General features: G+C 35.0%; 1 protein-coding gene across 16 annotated transcripts in view; it reads right to left on the reverse strand.

Annotated features, from left to right (window-relative positions):
- Positions 1-1108: 1108 nt before the first annotated feature.
- NAP1L1 (nucleosome assembly protein 1 like 1) overlaps positions 1109-19310 on the reverse strand; it is a 30586-nt gene continuing 12384 nt past the window's right edge. For 2 of the 16 annotated variants that reach the window (XR_011433560.1, XR_011433562.1), the window contains 14 exons: positions 18141-18226; positions 16577-16679; positions 10176-10317; positions 9850-9930; positions 8999-9127; positions 7473-7544; positions 6515-6654; positions 5914-6059; positions 5800-5819; positions 4033-4155; positions 3581-3610; positions 3020-3346; positions 1918-1989; positions 1109-1234 (listed from right to left, as the gene is read on the reverse strand). Coding sequence is in view for 11 of the 16 variants with exons in the window: in XM_023631479.2 (XP_023487247.1) it covers positions 1954-1989; positions 3020-3070; positions 3581-3610; positions 4033-4155; positions 5800-5819; positions 5914-6059; positions 6515-6654; positions 7473-7544; positions 8999-9127; positions 9850-9930; positions 10176-10317; positions 16577-16679; positions 18141-18226 (1159 nt within the window). In the remaining 5 variants the exon portion in view is untranslated. Of the gene's footprint in view, positions 1235-1917; positions 1990-2383; positions 2426-3019; positions 3347-3580; positions 3611-4032; positions 4156-5799; positions 5820-5913; positions 6060-6514; positions 6655-7472; positions 7545-8998; positions 9128-9849; positions 9931-10175; positions 10318-16576; positions 16680-18140; positions 18227-19310 lie in introns of those variants that run through there. The other 14 variants (XM_023631479.2, XM_023631480.2, XM_023631481.2 and 11 more) reach the window with 8 other exon arrangements.

Genomic DNA, 19310 nt, shown 5'->3' on the forward strand with positions numbered 1-19310 from the left:
CTGAGGTATTTTAAATGTGGCTCTACAGTCTCAAATTTAATGGCATTTTTTCCCCTAAAAATGGTCTTATTTCTACTTTAGTCCCATGACCTCTGTATTATTTACTAAAATATGGTCATAACTAAAATATCTGAAAACAATCTTTGGACCTTTTGGAGTAGCTACTCATCTACCCACTTCTAGTCAAACGAGGCGGCACATGAAGATCTGCAAGAGCACTGCCTGAGCAGGTCCAGAACGGAGGTACTTAACCTGTTTTCCAGTTTAATTATCAAGAGTACTGCCTGACCAGGTCCAGAACGGAGGTACTTAACCTGTCTTCCAGTTTAATTATCAAGAGTACTGCCTGACCAGGTCCAGAACGGAGGTACTTAACCTGTCTTCCAGTTTAATTATCAAGAGTACTGCCTGACCAGATCCAGAACAGAGGTACTTAACCTGTTTTCCAGTTTAATTATCAAGAGTACTGCCTGACCAGGTCCAGAACAGAGGTACTTAACCTGTTTTCCAGTTTAATTATCAAGAGTACTGCCTGACCAGGTCCAGAACAGAGGTACTTAACCTGTTTTCCAGTTTAATTATCAAGAGTACTGCCTGACCAGGTCCAGAACAGAGGTACTTAACCTGTTTTCCAGTTTAATTATCAAGCCCTGGTACGAATAAAATGTTGAATATCATACTTGTGGTACAAATAGGTCCAAATTTTTGAGCTCTTAATGAGACTGATAAACATTTCATAAAATTTAACCAATACGCCTTAACACATCTGTGAGGTAGTTAAGTAAACAGTTCTACCCATTTTAATACATAGCAAACAGAAGCATGGGTAAATGATATACTCTAAGCAATAAGAACTGGAATTAAGCACAGAGGCTTGGGGTCTTCTCTCTAGTACTAACCAAAGGAAATGAAATTTAACTTTTCAATCTTTCTTTTTAAAAACATCATTTAAGATTCTTTCTTATTAGCAGATGAAGTACCTCTTCCAAAGTTGGCACCCTTTTCTTCAATAATATGGTAAAATAGGGTACAACGCTTAATTCAAGCTAGGCCTCTGTTTCTACCTAAATTAGTACAAAATTAAGACATTATTTTGTGAGAACTAAAATTATATTTGACATTTTTATTTTAGGCTGCAAAAACAAAAGCAAGCAAACAAACAAACAACAACAAAAAACTTGAAATAGGCTTGTCAAATGATGTAAATTCATCCTTTCCAGGGAAGCAGAAGACCCTACCACAAAGAAAAGATGCTTAGTTAATGGAGGTTAAGTTTAAAAGTACAGTTAAAATAATGAGGCTTAACTTCTGAAAATACTAGGTTTTATTCACCTCCCTGTGGTAACCAATAACCATACTATGAATTAGGTTTCTTTGTAATTAACTATGTCACCTAAAATACAAAAATCCAATAACAAGCTAAGTTATTGGGTGTGGTCATACTGGAAATTCTTAACCATACACTTGTCCTGACAAATTTTGTTTCTGTTTTTTAAATGATGAACGGTCTTAGTATAAGTCGCTGCATTGCTCTAACAAAGTAATGAAAGGCACAGCTAGTGCAGGCAAACAAACTCATTCAACTATCGGCTGAAAAAATACTTTGGTTCTTCAGGAAAAAAATTAGCAAGACAAAAAATGTTTCATTTAACTGTTCTGCTCATTTTCCTAACCGTAATCTAATAGTTACGTGATAAAAATACTCCAGAAGAACCAAACTATGTAGCAATGAATGAACATGCATGAGAGAATTGGTGCATTCAACATATCCGGCAGAAAAATTATAGTTAAAATGCTAGGTAGAACAAATTGGTCTTTAAAATATCAGTTCCTTTCTTTTAAAAAAAATTACTGTCTACCAAGGAAATACAAAAACATAAGGCTGTAAGTAAATAATAGTTGTGTTTAGGCTATTACAGTGCAGGTTATCCTCAAGGCCACATACATCCTGCTTCACTGCTGCTTGCACTCTGCTGGATTTTGATCCTTCTGTTAAAGGAAAACAACAAGTCAATCTATCTTTATCTACCTGCTTCAGTTAATTTTTCAATAGTAATTAACTATCCTAATTATCATATTATCTTACGGTTCTGTCAAAATTTTTGCCAAAGAAATGGTATAGCAATGACAGCAAATTCTTTATTCAAATATTAGCTAGTCACATTAATGCTAAAATAAAGCTCAAATTTTAAATTGTAGAAGGAACGCCATAAAATGAAACACACTAAGCCACCATCTTAAAAAATAAAATAATCGAGCAACTTATGTTAGTTATATTACCAATTATTTTTGCCTCTTTAGAGATGTGTTATTCAAAAACAATAATTCCACTCATATTTAGCTGTTAAGAGTAATTCACACCTGTTAGAGAATATAATTTGATAACCACCCTCTCTTCTTACCTGCTCACTAGGTTAAAGTTCTTCTGGATATTTTACAGCATTCAGCAAATGAATGAATGCATTAAAGAGAAACCAGAAGTTTCAAATGAATCCTGATCATGTACTATGTATTTTGGGAGATAAAGGCCTTTACTACCATGATAGGACAAATTTCCAGGAATAACGGACTGCGACTCTCAGAGATGGAGAAAAGAGGTGGCTGGGAGAATCGAACAAACATTACTGTCCTATTCCTGAGCACTCCTGCATTCAGATGATTTAAAAACTGATCTTTGTTTATAAAGTTCCTTTGGAGGGAAAACCACCTAACAACACAAGCAAAAAGTAATTTAAAATGCTTCTACAAACTGTTTAAAAAAAAAAAAACAAAACCAAGACAACATGCTATTAAAATTGAATCCTAGGGTTTACTACGCCTGAAACTACGAAAAATACAAGGTCAAAACCAAAAACAAAAGTTTCTTAGAAAAGGTGCATTGAAATTACATGTACTGTTGAAATGCCACAGGGGATTAAAATATCTATTTAGTGGAGAAAAACAAACTTTACATCTAGAAACAACAACTCTTATTTAACCTGTCTTAAATTTAACAGAAAATAGCACTAATTTTGCTCACCTTTGAGTCATAGTCTGGATCATTTTCCTCATCTCCTTCTTCTTCCCCTTCCTATATTAAAGTTCAAAATGTATCCATGAAGTAGGTACACAGTAGGAAGAAATGGCTCATAATGTAGGAAGAACTTAATACAAGTTACTCTATAGGTCAACAGATTGTCATGATTACAGAGTTTGGTGACCATGCAATTTAATTTGAAAGCTTTTAATATGAAAAATTTCCCAACACAACTTGAGACATCCAGACAGCTTTTATTGAAAAGATTTACTGCAGCCAACGTTGAAAAAGTTTACTGCAGCTTTTGACTTCTTCAAAGAGCTGATAACCCTGCAGCAGAACAGAATTATTTGAAATAAAAAAAAATGTTCTGAGTTTTGCAATTTATTTATTGAAACCTTATACATACATTGTTTGGCTGTAGAATTCTAAAATCATTTTTTTTTCAAAAAACATTTTTATCCCATATCACAGAAAAATGATTATAGCAAAGGAATACATAAGTCATTCAATTTGCTTCTCAATGTTAAACAGAGAATTATTTGCTCATTTGGTAAACATTACCTCATCCGCTTCTTCACCTTCTTCATCATACTAAAAAGGGAAAAAAGGACAAGTTTGAATGAAATTAATAAACATTTGAGAATAGCATTAGTTACATCCATCACTGTTTCCACCAATATCTAAAAAGAGGAAAAGTACTTTCCCTGAGGTGACTGATTAGAAATTAAGGACAACAGATGCAGGAATCACTCACCTCAGTGCCATAATCTAAATTTGACAATTTAAAAAATTAAAATAAAGAATACAGTACAAGCATGAATAAAGTATCCTCCTATTAGCAGAAAAATAAAAACTACAATAAATGAACCCAAAAATCCGAAGAGAACTTATTTAAAATTATCCTAATTTTGAATTATTCTCCCTTGCTTTACAGAGTTACATGCAGTCATTAAGCCTCTCATCAGGGCCATCACACCCTCACCAACTGATCCCACTGAAGGACTCAGACTCACATCGTCGTCATCATCTTCAATAGCTTCTCCAGTAAAGTATAACACTGATCTTGGGATTATACGCTCACGTAAAAAGTGACCAATTTCAAAGTCTGCAGCAAGGATAGCTTCAGCATCATCATCCTGTTTAAGAAAAGAAGCACAAAATTTAATAGCTTTAATATTTAATTTGGCATATATGAAACTCACGTTAAAATCATATGAAGAAACTCTCAATTTCGCTTTTAACTTTCAGTCATTTTTAAATTAGCTTAGGCGGGTGATCAAATAGTCATCTACCTATGCCCTGGGTTTACAAAAGGTTTTTAATAAACAGAAAATAAGTTAGCAGGCCAGTGTGTATACTCAAAGAAACTTTGGGAAATAAAAATTAGAACTGGTAATTGCTTAGTTTTTTCTGGCTTAAAAGAAAGATAAAAAAGCAACTTAGTTATACGACAGCAATTTTCCCTTAAAATGTTAATTATTGAAAACTCCAAAGGAACAAACAGTACCAAAGCATCTCAGGCTTTCATAAATAATATTAACTACATGGCACATAATAAAATACCACAGAGGATCACTTCATAATTCCTAAAAGACAGTACCCAAGCAGCTGTAGAATGCCAAATGAGGAAACAGTCCTACTTGAATAAAAGTGACTTAGTCAATCAAGGATTTCTATTTAATGGCAAAGCAAAGCATAGAAATGGTGCTAACACTATTCAAAATTTAAGCAATCCCATTTAGGTCCTATGATACTAAACAATGAGTAAACATTCTGTAAATTCCATAAATGTTTATTTTGATTCATCAATATAATCCTCTCTAATAAAACAACAAGAAACACAAAGGGTGCGGGGGGGGCAGACTTTGAAGGAAAGAATTCTAATCACAGGTGGAGGTGTTCTATTCATAACTATCAAAGACTGTTTTGTTACCATCAATACTTGGTAACAGACAAAAAAAAAACACACTTGAACACAAACTCTATCCCATTCACTGACATGAAAAGAGCATGAAACTCTATCTTAATGCTCCTAAGTAGTACTTTTTACCTAAACCTCACACGTTGTTTTATATTTCCCATTTCTGTCCTATAAAAAACACTAAGCCAAGCCAGCTATTACTTTTTTCAGGCCAAAATACTACTTTCCTTCTGCAGATCTGGTATAAGTGCCTTAGTTAAATCGATTTCAATTTAAAAGTATTCAAATACACATAATTTCTAATTCCATATATGTATAAAACTATTTAAACTACCTCATTTAATTCAAAAATGTGGCCAACAGAAAACCAAATTCATAACATACCTAGCTTACCCTGCCTTCTCTGAGGTTGTTCCTCATTCCAGGCTATATGCCAGGCACATTTCACAGTTCCTAGTTATACGGCCACATAAATGAAACCATACTTCCATTGGAATAACAAACACAGAAAGAGTCCTAGCCATAACATGGTTAGAGGGAGTTTAGTAAATAGCATAAATGACTTAAAATACTCTAGTTTCAACAAAGAAGAAAACTACATATAGTCTTGAAAACTTGAATTCCTCACAGCAGTATCTGCAAGTCTTAAGAAAAAAGAAAATCCTTAGGCCTTTCAGCATTTCTCAGTGGAAGCACCATAGACATTCTGAATGGAACAGTTCTTCAAATGCATGAAGGTCTTTCCCACGCATTTCCAAGCCTCAGAACAAAATGCTAGCAACTATCACGCTCCCTGCTTTTGTGAACCAGTCCTTTAATTTCATATAGTAAACATTCAACAAGTGACAATTCAGCTTACCAGATCTCCGCTCTCAGGAACTGCAAAATTGAGAAGAGAAATCCAAGTGAATAAAAAATTAAACAAAGCTTACAATAAAATAATCATTAATACCTAAACTAAAGCATTGTTTACCTTCAGGAGGGGCAAAAAAATTAAAGAAAGAGTCATTGGAAACTGTTTTGGTCACAGTACGAACTGTCCCACGTCCCTTGTGTTTCTGCTTCTTCTTAATGGTTTTCAAAGTGACATTCTTTCCTTTTTTCCAGTCTATCTGGCACCTTCCAAAACAAACAAACAAAAAATCTTCTATCACAATTATCACATTACTTTCAATTGACAGGAGAGGTAAGATTTTTCTAACGTTATACTTTACTTCACATTTGAGGAAAAGATTGGTTCAAATGCTTTCCGTAGCAGCATAAAAAGAAAAATTTTATTTCTAAACAAAATTTTTCAATAAATATCTTTAACAATTATCAAAAACTCACAATATAATAAATTTAAACGTGCACTCCTTTGCAGAAATATCTGCAATAGTCTATGGGCCAAGGAGAATTCTAGGAAAAGGGATAAGATCTTCTCAGAAAACATTTTACTGAAATGTGTGCAGATAAACGAATTATGTACTATGTATGTACATACGAAGCACACAGACTAGGAAATACCAAATATCAAAAACCATAAGTAAAACAGAAACAGATATAACATTCCGTTAAAGTAAAATTAAACTCACCCTGTACAACCCATAATTTCTGGTCCATCAAAAGAAAAGGGATCAGAATCATCTGGCTCTGACCTCATCCTATATGTCTTTGTCAGCACTTCATTTGTGAAATATTCATTGGGTTCAAAGTGAAATTCTAAGACAAAGCTCTTTAAAAAAATTTAAAAAAGAATAAAAACTAATTAAATTCCCACACTATAAATTTCAATAAAGCTTAATCTCTGATTTCTTTATAAACATATAAAATTCTAAGTGATAATGTTTTTCCTACTCTGGCAAAGGGTCAGATAAATTCCAAATTATGTTAAAAGCAAAATGAGGCACAAAATAAACTGAACAAACCTTACACTAACTTAGCTTACACTGCTATTTAGTTAACAGGTTAACAAAATAGGTTAGGCACACCTAAGTGAACTGACCCAGTGCCCCTCCTCCCTCCATCCTCTCAGACAGGACTTTAAATCTTAGAACAGAACCTGAGCCTGACAGAAAAGGCCCAACCTTATTACATGCAATATAAGAATCTATGGCCTATAGCTTTGCCCATGCTTTACATAATACTACTGGTTTTGGGGAGAAGCTGTTGGCTGATATTTCATAATGAGAAGCGGGGTCCCTCTAACATCATCTGTTTTATGTAATTCCCAGACACATGCCTTTTAATACAGAATAAGCATTTTCTTATTCATGTTCCCTTGCTATTACTTTATCCATTTTTATTCCAGGATCAAGGATTCACTATATTTCGACAATAGTTTATGCTCAGAGGGAGGACAAGGAATAAATACTGCATCACAATTATCAACATCCAAACATTTATTTCCTACCAACAATTAAGAGTACCAAGTATTGGTTCTAATTTTTTACCCTCATCTCTAATCTTTGAATGCCACCTGTGTTTTAGAAAGCCCCTCTATCTGTAAACATCCAATGTTACAAAATTCAAAATATTTCAGAGTTCTTTTACCATAGGTTGGCCAGCATCTGAGAACTTCACTTTAATATCTTTCAAGTGCTTCAGAATAGGTTCATCATGTTCCTTCAAATTAAAAAAAAATTAAAATGAGTATCTAACATGGCATTTTAGGATTAGTGTTCTGTTACTGGACAATAAACACTTAGCTGACTAAAACATTTTACAGTGAAGTTTTATGTCATGATTATGAACCCTAAGACTTACTTCCCAGTTTATGGCTTATACTGAAGCTAATGTACTTAGTTCTACTTACTTCTATTGCCGTTGGCAGGAAAAAAGTGACTAAACAGAGAACTACATCATTATATAGACTGAATGAGCTGAAAAGTACAAAACCAAGTCTAAATAAGGGATGTTTGCTTTAACAATGCTTCCTGATTTTAACTGCTGCCTTTTCCCAGCTGCTGCTTGTTCCTTTCCTTCTGATCAATCCTTTCCTACTTGGCTAGAGTAGCAATGCAATGAGCAGTCATCATTCTGAGATGCCTTTCTTTTTCTTGATGTTAACTTCCAACAATCACGATATAAGGCAACAAGAACTACAAAGCAGATGGTAGTGGCTCAAGCAATGGAACCTGATTAGGAGGGGCAGTTTCCCAGAGAAGGTGACATAGTAAGAGTTAAAGATCTGCATAGAATTTTCTTTTTGGAGGAAGGTTAGCCCTGAGCTAACATCTGCTGCCAATCTTCCTCTTTTTGCTGAGGAACACTGGCCCTGAGCAAATATTCATGCCCATCTTCCTCTACTTTCTATGTGGGACGCCTGCCAAGCATGGCTTGACAAGAGTGCATAGGTCGGCACTCGGGATCCAAACAGCAAACCCCAGCTGCCGAAGCATAACATGCAAACTTAACCGCTGTGCCACCAGGCAGGGCCCCTAGATCTTTACAGTATTTTTTTAAAAATACAAATGTTCCAGGGCCAGTCCCATGGCCGAGTGGTTAAGTTCGCACACTCCACTTTGGTGGCCCAGCGTTTCTGCTCATTAACTCACGCTGAGGTGGCATCCCACACAGCAAAACCAGAGGCACTCACAACTAGAATATACAACTATGTACTGGGGGGCTTTGAGACGAATGAAAAAAAAAAAGAAGATTGGCAACAGTTGTTACCTCAGGTGCCAATTGTAAAAAAAAAAAAAATGCACATGTCCTTTGGAACACTTGCTTCAGACTCAAAAGGTCTTTTGAGTAAGACAATTGAAACTTTAAGTCTCTCCCATCCTACCTCTATACTAAGCATCTAAAGACAGAAGGCACTGGGCTATGAGAAAGCACCAGATGAAGATGGGCAATAGTCAAAGGGACAATTTCATTATCAAAGTTTTGAAAATGAATTACAATTTAAGTGACTGCATTAATCAAAGCTGCAATTTGCCCTCTACAAAAAACAGCTGTATCAAAAGAAAGCAATCATTCTATGAAGGTCAACAATGAAGAGACTAGTCATTATGACCATTTAAATTTGAAGAGTTTACCCTTTGAGGTAAACTGATGTTTTTAATGAATAAAATTACCTGAACCATATCACTGAGCAAGTCAACATTCTTAAAAACAGTCAACCAAAATTCAGGAATTCCCTTGGGGTCTTCTTTTTCTTCATCCTTTTTCTCATCTTCAATCTTGGCCTTTTCTTTCAGTTCCTCCTTGATAAATGACAGCATACATTATTGAATACCTACATTAATCTCTTAATAAAGTCTTACATCCCCTTAACTTACATGCAGTGGTAGAATTATGGAAACAAACAAAACCTCAATCACTAATTATAACTATCAGCCAAAGAAGTTCTAGTCCAACTGTGTAAGCACTACTGTTACCCATACAAAACCTTACTTCTATAAATACTGCTATTACCATACCCTCCTGGGACCAGGAGCTGCAGAGCAAACAGTTTTAGGAAAAAAAAAATTTAACTTCATGAAAAATAAAAACTTTTAAGCATAGCAAACAGGAAAAGCAAAAGAAATATAAACCTGTCCAATGCTTCATCCCTTCATGTTCTCAATCAAAATATTATATTCCTTTAATCAACCAATAATAAAACAGCAATGCTGGAGAAACAAGGTCATGTAACAGAGCACTGGATTTGTGTCACAACTCTGCCATTTATTAGTTATGGGCAAGTCACTAGAGGCCTCCATTTATTCACTTGAAAAATGGTAACAATCCTTTGAATTTTATCACGAAGTTCAAAAGAAAAGTTTATAAAAATCTATAAACTTTAAGTATTATAAAAATTTAAGAAGAAAGTGAATTTGGGTACAAATGGTGCTAGGTTGAAGAGTGGCTCATCTGTGCTCATTATCCATCTCACAATAAAGAAAATATCTCCAAGGCATAAAAATACACTAAAGTTGTTACCAACCGAAATTTCATCTTCCTCATCTGGTTTCCACTCACATTCTTCTTCCGTAGGTTCATAAATTGCATTAATAATCTCAAACCGCTAAAATGATTTAGGGGAAAAAAAAGGAAAGCATAAAAACTCTAGCAGCCAAGCTAAAATCCAGCTGTTTCTCATTAAGGATTTAATTAACACGTACCACAACTTGAATTGCTATTACTGATAGTTTTCCCAAATACCTCATAACCATTTTGTTGAGAAGTCAGAAGAAAGTTTGTTTATATTTCCAGAGCTTTATCATGTTCTCAAATTTTAGACAAATAAATCAAAGTAGAAGAAACCATTACCTTATCAAATAGAGGCTGATAGAGAACAGCATACTTTCTTTCAAGATCATGAACTTCCTCATAGAATTTGGCTTCTATCTGTGCACATTTAACTTGTAGGTTTTTGAGAGCATTCACTCGTCTTTTAACTACTCTAGGCAAGCTGAAAGGTTAGAAAGCACCAGTTACATAGCATCAAAGTGAAACACAAGTCACACTTCTTTAATCATACTGAAAGTATTAAAGTTAGTGAATGACAGGTTTCCTATTTGAAGTAAAAGGTATACTCAAAGTAATTAAAATTCAAGAGATATAAATACATGGATCTCAACTATAAAACATTTTAAAAGTGGAAATTAAACCAGGTACAGTAAATTGCTAAGAAAACGTAAACCATATCAACAACTCTAAATCTTTCATTGTAATCAAATTCAGCATTAAACTTGTCAGTGTTGGCATCTCAGCTATAAAATGTAGCTTTTAACTTTTAAGATAAAGTTAAAAAGCTATGGAATGACTATCCTAACTCTAAGAATAACAATGATAACCTGATTTTTTAAAAAATATGGATAGCCCACCTGTACTAGTTATTATTAGGGGAAAGGAGGGGAGCATATGCATATGGGGAAAAAGAATGGTATCCTACACCACTGTTTTCTATTTTAGTCTTTGTATTTAAATTGAATTTGAAATTGTATTAAATAAGAATGTGATATGAAGAGGGAACATGGATTTTTTAAATAACAGCTTCATTGAGATATAATTTACATATCATACAATTCACTAGAGGGCATAGATTTTTTAAAGGTTATATATACACACCTAGCTTTTGAGCTCCTTGAAGAATGACTAAACTTACGAACCCCTCTACCACCGAAAAAATGTTCATATTCGAAATTTACCTAACTTCAGGGAATCTGTGCAACAGATCCAGAATCTAGGTTAGAATTTCCCGCTGTAGACAGATTGTTTTAAATCAAATTCTCTTAACCATTAATTTAGTTAAGATAATCAGAAGTAAAAAACAAATGCCTAAAGATATCAACTTTTTATTTCTTACAATTAAAAGTTTAATGTTCTGTCAAGGAGGTGAAATACCAGGCTGCTGGGCTGCTGGCCTCCCCCCTACTTCGCATCTCAAAAAACATCAACCCTAGAAACTTTAAGAAGGAAAGAACTATTTCAGGCACACTCATATACACCCCGCCCCCGCCATGAGCAACTGCTGAGTAAGACTGAAAGGTGCCTACCTGGCACAGGACGAGCTGCAGCCTGGAGCGGGAAGGAGACGGCCATGGTGGGTAGCAGGGAGGACCGGTTGGAAAATTTTTCCAAGAAAGCTTTTTAAGTTCTGCGCTTGCCTTGCAACACTCATGGCCTGTCCCTTTCACCCTTCACAGTGCCCAGCAACACAAAGAGCTGATGAAAGCTGGACTCGTTCAGAGTTCACAAGCACTCACTTCTCCACACACTCCAATCCAGGTACAATGGATTACAACCAAAAGAAACTGCCTCCTCCCAAAGCAGCCAAGAAAAACTGCCTGGAATTGTCAGCAAAATTGAGTCTGCGGTCTCCTTAGACTCATCCCATCCCCTTCCCTTCAACTCCAGGGAACTGTCAAAAACCAGTCTGATCTTCAGTCCTCCCTCAATACTAATTATTGGACTAATCTATATCACCCAGTGTGCCTGAGCTCTAAGGCCAAAATAAGTAGACACTTGAGAAGTACAATTTCCACAACAGAATGAAATATTTATCATCTGAAGCAATATTACCAAAGAATTTGTACAAATATGTATATATATTTAGAGATGAGGGAAGATACTAACAATAGGAAACAAGACCAAGAAATCTAATACAAGGTGGGAATATTAGGTATGAAAAATACAGTTAACTAAAATAACCAAATAGGATTAAAAGACAGGTTCGACTCAAGAAAAAATCCATGATGTTGAAAAGCTCTCCAGAAAGGCAGCAGAACAGACAGAAAAGCTACAAGATATGGATAACAAATGTAGTAACAGCTGAAAAATAGAGAAGTGGCTATGTACAGAAATGAGAAAAATTTCTCAGTGTTAAAGCAATCTAAAAACCCTTACTCTAACCTCTAAACACGTTAATGAGATTTATGAACTTCAAAGTCAAAAGAAAATTCGAAAGGTATTCAATGAAAAAAAGTATGTAACCTACAAAGGAAAAGGAATCAAACTGACATCAGGCTTCAAAAGAAAACACTGGACACAAAAAGAAATGATGTGAATCTTTAAGATATTTAAGAACTTTCAAATAATTTTATAAGCCAAACTATTACTCAGATATGAAGGCAAAATAAAAACTGTATGAGGTATATCAACCTTGAGTAAGTATGCCACACATACTCATTATATTCATTAAAAATAATTTTTGAGGAGCCAGCCCCATGGCCGAGCAGTTAAAGTTCACTCGCTCTGCTTCAGCCGCCCAGGGTTTCGCTGGTTCGGATCCTGGGCACGGACACGGCACCCCTCATCAAGCCATGCTGGGGCAGCATCCCACATACCACAACTAGAAAGACTCACAACTAAAAATACACAACTATGTACCGGGGGGCTTTGGGGAGAAAAAGGAAAAATAAAATCTTTTAAAAAAAATTAATAATAATAATTTTTGAGGAAGTAAAACAAACAAATCCAGTAGATGCTATATATAAGTTATAGGTGGGCAGAATATCTTGGTAGATTTTACTGTTTCCTTGAAAGGAAAAACAGAGGACTAGAGAAAGTGTTGGTAAATTTAAGAAATCAACAAGTAAATAAACTTAGGTATTAAGTTACAAATCATTTTACATAATAACAAAAAACAGAATGCATTAACTTTAAAACCAGCAGAAGAAAACTTGATCTATCCAATGGAAAGCAGAAAAAAAAATAAAGTACAATAAATTAAAAAATAAGAAAAGATGGCAGCAATTAAGACCAAAATGAACACCACTTCCAAGAAAGGAAAGAGTTTGAAATTACTAATAAGGAAGCAAACGTTCATACTGGAGTAGGATACAAGGATGGAAAAAGACATTCCAGGTAAATAAAAACCAAAAGAAAGCTGGGGTAGCTATCTTGATACATCAGACAAAACAGAATCTATGATACAATCCACAACTGACGGAATTACAGGAAGAAACAGATAAATTACGTGGAGACTTTTAACACAACCTTCCCAGAAACTGTTAGATCAAGCAATCAATCAATAAGCAGAAATGAGAACCTGAATAAATAAGCTTGAGCTATTAATTTCAGCATATAGATCTTCACACCTAACAGCCACAAAACATTTACAAAGCCATAAAAGATACAGACTACTTAAAAAAAAATCAAATGAACTAAAAGCATTCAATTAAAGAAAGAGGAATAGAGCAAATCCAAATAAGAAGGAAATAACATTAAAGTCAGAAGAAAGAAGCAAAAGCCAAAAAACACCAAGATGGAAATGAAAAAATCTAAAACAGATTAACAAGATTGAGACAACTGATAAAACTACTGAAGATGCAAAATAGAATATAAAGGAGAAAATAATCAGATTTTTAAAAAATTATACACTAAGCAATTTGAAACCTAGATAAACAGCATGCATTTTTAGAAGAATATAAAACTCCAAAATTGGCACAAGAGAACTTGAAGAGGTCAATTAGCATAGTAAAAAAAGAAAAAGAGGGGTTGGCCCCTAGTGTAGTTGTTAGAGTTCGCACGTTCCAATTGAGTGGCCTGGGGTTCATGGGTTTGGATCCCAGGCTCGGACCTACATGATGCTTATCAAACCATGCTATGGCAGGCATCCCACATATAAAACAGAAGATGGGCACAGATGTTAGCTCAGGGCTAACCTTCCTCACCAAAAAAAGAAAAAGACAAAAGAATTCCCCAAGGCCTCTAGTTCCCAAATACCAAAGGCCCAAGTCAATTTTTGGAACAATTCTACCAACTGTTCAAGGTACAGTTAATTCCTATCTCATACAGGTTGTTCACGAAAACAGGGAAATCTGCAGCCCTGTTCACTTCATTAGGCAGTTGAAACCTTGACTCTAAAACCGGGGTATAGAATTACCATCCCCTGAAAGTTTCTTTATTGTATATACATACAGGCACATATATGCACACACAAGCTCATTTCACTAATGAATAATACTCTAAATAAAATATTAACTACCCAACTCCACGATGTGACAATACATCATGATTACGTTTACTCCAGGAATGCAAGGCTAGTCTGATATTCAAATATATATTTCCAACTAGACATGTATACTTAATTGATTCAAAGAAAGTCAAAAGACCATCTGAACTGATACAGGAAAAAAGGTCATAAAAAATCAGACACCAAATTTAATGGAGGGATGTTATACCCATCCCTGGTTAAGACTGGAAATAAGAAACAGATGCCTATTTTTAATGCTAATGTTTAACATAGTACTGAAAGTCCTGGCCAATGTTATAAAGAAAGAAAAATGAACATACAGTGTGGTGTAATGTGGAAGATTAGAGCTAAAACTGCCATTATGTGCAGTAAGATCTTTTGGTTATGGTAGGAAAAAAACAATTACTACAGTAAGTGTAGCAAGGTTTCCGGATACAAGATCAACTTAAAAAAATCAATAGCACTCCTCTCTACAACAGCCAACCAAAACATACAATAAAAAAATAAGATACTGTTTACAACAGCAACACAACTAAAGTATACAGGAATTAAACAAGAACATACAATGAATAAAACTCTGTAATAAAACACACAGAATATGATCTGCATAATACAAGATAAGCATGAGACTATTATTAAAAAGACGTAATTCTCTACCATGTTAATCTATATATTCAATGTAATTCCTATCAAAATTTTAGTTTTTTTGTTTGTTTTTGAGAGAACCCTGATACACTTACTGTCAACCATATGTGGGATAAAGTTCTACAGATGGTGAGGACAATCTTAAGAGTGTGTTGCGTAGAGGGTGAGGGGTGGTGGAAAAAGCAACTCACCTTGCCCTTATTAAGACCTACTGTAAATCCATAGTAATTAAATGTGACAATGGCAAAAGAATAGACAAAAAGACCAATGAAATAGAAGAGTGCTGCTCAAAGACAAACACAGGTGTTCACAAGAAACTGATATGCAACAAAGGTGGTACCACAAATAAATGGAGGAAGAATGAACTGCTGAGTGAAGAACTACAAAAACTAGCTCACTAAAAAAGAAAAAAAAAAGGCACTAGAAGCCTATTTACACCAAATAAAAGGTGGACTCTAGAGGGCTTAAAGACCTAAAGATGAAAGGTAAAACTAGTCAATTGGAAATGTAGAAGGAACCAGGAAGGACTTCTTAATTTCAAAAGAAGAAGCCATAGGTCAAAAAATATAACAGACATAAAAATTAAGGACTTACGTTTAACGGAGGATGCTATAGATAAAAACAGAAATGATACAATAGATTATCTACGAAGTCTAAAAGTGATAAGGGATTAACACTAGAATACATAAGAACTCCTGCAAAACAAGAAAAAGACAGTAAATTCCAATAGGAAAATGGGCAAAGAGTACAAATAAGCAACCTAAATAGCTCACAACCATTATGAAGAGAAGCTCAAAACTCATTAGAAATCAGAAAATATAAATAAAACAAAATGAGCCTGTACCTCTTAGATTGGTAAAAACAAAAAAGCTATAAAGCTGAATCATGCCAACTGTTGGCAAGGATAGAAGAATAAACAATGTTCATGCACTGGATACAGTCATCCTAGAAAGCAAGCTAGAAGAACTTAAGGCTTGCATTCTGCATAACTAGGAATTCCATTCCTACGTATATATCCCCCAAAAATTCTTACATAGTTCCTTAAAAGGATATGCACAAGGATGACCACCACAATGGAATTCAATGGAGCCTAGAGGGAACGAATCTAAGTGTCCATCAAAGAAAAAGGGTAGAATAACAACATGGCAGACATACAACACGAGAACTGGCCAACATTTAGAAGCTAGAAGCTACTGACGAGAGATACAAATAGATAGCAACATGGATGGATCTTAAAACCATAAAGCTATGTAAAAAAACTATAAGCAGAATAAGATATTTGGGCTATTATTAATGATTTATATCACCAATGAAATAAAAAAAAAACTGTATTTCTTCTACTTCTTTGCATTTCTAACAAACCTCTAAAGAAATCTCAGCAATAGCTAAGATCAGTGTATTTCCTGTGGAGATTAACCAAAACAAACTTTAAAAGACCAACTCTAAGTTGGTGGTACACAGCAAAATTTTCAACTCCCCAATAACCCTGTATCAGATACTGACAGACAACAGCTTTCCACTACTACGTAAATAAGTCCTAGATGGTCTTAAAAATAGATACACCTGCAATGTTGATCATAGAAATATGAAAAAGAAGAACTTGTACCTTTCAATGTATCCTGTTGGTGTTTCTACCAGACCATCAAGTCTTTCTTGAAGGGCTGCAAGAATCTGAGGATTTTGCATCATCTGAACAGTCAGCTGACGCGCTTTAAAAAAAAGGGGGGGCATCGAAAGAAGGATTTTATGAAAATGTATTACGTTATTTTAATAAGGACAATCCAATCATGAAGTTTCCCTAATCAGCCCTTAAATCACCGGTATGAGTAGAGGTGAGCAGCAGGCTAAAGAAAATTAACTCTAGGAAAACCCAATGTGCAGGAAAAGTTCAGACTCCTAATGACCTCTACTGCACGCCACTTCTCAAGGCCATTGCCACAACTACTATGAACAATACCCTTTCTCGTCCTACCATCTTGTGTTTCACCCACCTGGCATTTTGGGAAGCTCAAAGCTTCATCCAGATGCCTATCTACGACTCTTGATAATCCTCTGAAGGCAGACAACACATATCAGAAAACTGCAAATATAGTGACAGTTTCCAGGCTGGGAGAAAGACACAGTGAGTGACCTGAATATTTGTTTGATGCTTGTATAATGCGCTTGTGTGTATTTGAATAGAGAATGTTATTAGTTGAGGTAGTCAAAGGCTACAATTAAAGCCAAACACAATTTGGTTATTAATGGCACCTAAAAATTATACTCAATCCAAAGATAAGCTAGATTTATGAAAACAAATTATTTTGCTTCTTCTTTTTCAACAGACATTACACAAATTGCCATTAATTTTTCCAATTATGTTTTCAAAGGTCAATTTACTTCTAATATTAACTTGATTATTGGATGATAACACAGTTCTGATAACCAACATGCCTTTAGAAATGTCACTATTGGCCACCAAGGATACAGTCCTGTATCTTTTAAGAAAATGTTGCAAGATGAAAATTGAGGCTAGAGATTCAGTTGTCTTTTCACAATTAACCTCATTCTGGCTTAAAAATGAAAAGCTGAGTCATCTTACCGCAATATTCTTGGCCCATATCTACAGGGCATAACCAAAAGCAGTATAATCCCCTACCGCCATCACCCTTTAAAATTACTTGCTAAAGCAAATTGTGAATGATTTTGTCTACATTTAATAAATCTCTGTTGTTCTTTGGTTGGAATGGCTTTAAAAAACAGACATTTCCTACATATTAAATACTAAACATGTCCAAATAAGTCTAAGCTAGTGTTATTTGTTTAGAAGCACCACCAAAAACAACTCCCACCACCACCTGTAGCATTTCTAAATTCAGATAAATTTCCCGGTGAGCTGTTTGACACAACTACGCCACATCACTCCAGGAGTAGGGGGTACACAAAGTGACTTCTGATGGGTTACTACAGCCATATCTTCCTCCCTTACTACCATTCCATCTCCATCTTCCCCTCATTTCCTCCCTCCCACCTTCTCTCTCACACAAGCACACACACACACCATTATTAAACTGGAGGTATGGGCCAGTGGGTAAAGTGGACAAGGATCCAGAAAGAAAATGGTACTATTATTATCCTCTAAAAGACAGCTGCCAGTAAGCACTGCTTCCTAAAGTAATTTAAAATAATACCTTTGATTTTTGTTTCTTCACCAGTTTCTTCTTCTTCTACTTCTTCAACATCATCCAAATCTTGATCAAGTTCAGACTGTTCTTTGCTACAACATCATAGTATCACACCAAGGTTCAAATGTACCAATTACAAAAAAAAAAAAAAAAAAATTACAGAAAAACTTCAATTCATTTTCTAGGTTAATATGCCTCTTTCAAAACTATGAAACAGGAAATCCAAACGGTAATTCAGTTTGCTAACTTCATTTGTAAATAAGCACAAATTGGAAGTATTTAAAATTTCATTTAAAAGCATATGGTCAAAAATAAAGTTTATACTTCAAGCTTTAAAATGTGGTTTGATAGGTTTTGGTTCAGACAATGCGATGTCAGGAAGTCTGTGCTTTCTACCCAGTATCTGTTCATTTCATTCCTTAGTAACAGCAATCTGATTTTATATGGCAATATACCAAGCTAACAAGTCTCCATTTCCCAGCCTACCTTTTTAGCTAGACGTAGCTGTGACTATGTTTTGGCAGTGAGATAAAAAGGGGAAGCAGTGTAGAACTTTGAGGAAGCCACCTTTATAGGACTGTAAACAGCAGGGAGGCTTTTTTATCTTGCTCCCTCCCCAGAATAGGAATGTGATGGCTAGAACTCCAGCAGGAATGCTGGATCCTAAGGAATCCTTGAAAATGGAAGTCACTAGCTAAGGATGAAGGCGTTTGAAAAAAACAGAAGGATCCTGGATCCCTGATGGTTGTGGAGTAACCCTATCAGTCGGTACTTACTATCTTTGGGTTTTCCTCCTTTTTTCTTTCTTTACTTCATAGTGGAGATGGGGAAGAAAAATGAAAGTTAAGAAGACCTGAGCCTACTTTATGCTTAGAGCAAAGCCAGAAGGATGGCATCATTGAAAAAGAAGATAAAAAGCAATAAGTTAACATTCTTCCCATTTCATCTTAAAAATCTAGCTTTTGAACATGAGATTACAATCAGCATTAAAAAGAGGAATAAGGATATCTAAATCAATATACAGAACACCATACAATTCCTTGTGTGATTTTACATTTTTAGTATTTGGTCTAAACCAAATTTAGACCAAAGCAAGATTTAGTTGCTTTCATGTCTAGAAACAGCATTTGAAAATTTCATATAGGGATAAACACTATCTAATTTTCACGTAGGGCT

This window comes from Equus caballus, chromosome 28 (assembly GCF_041296265.1).
Source record: "Equus caballus isolate H_3958 breed thoroughbred chromosome 28, TB-T2T, whole genome shotgun sequence".
NCBI lineage: Eukaryota > Metazoa > Chordata > Mammalia > Perissodactyla > Equidae > Equus > Equus caballus.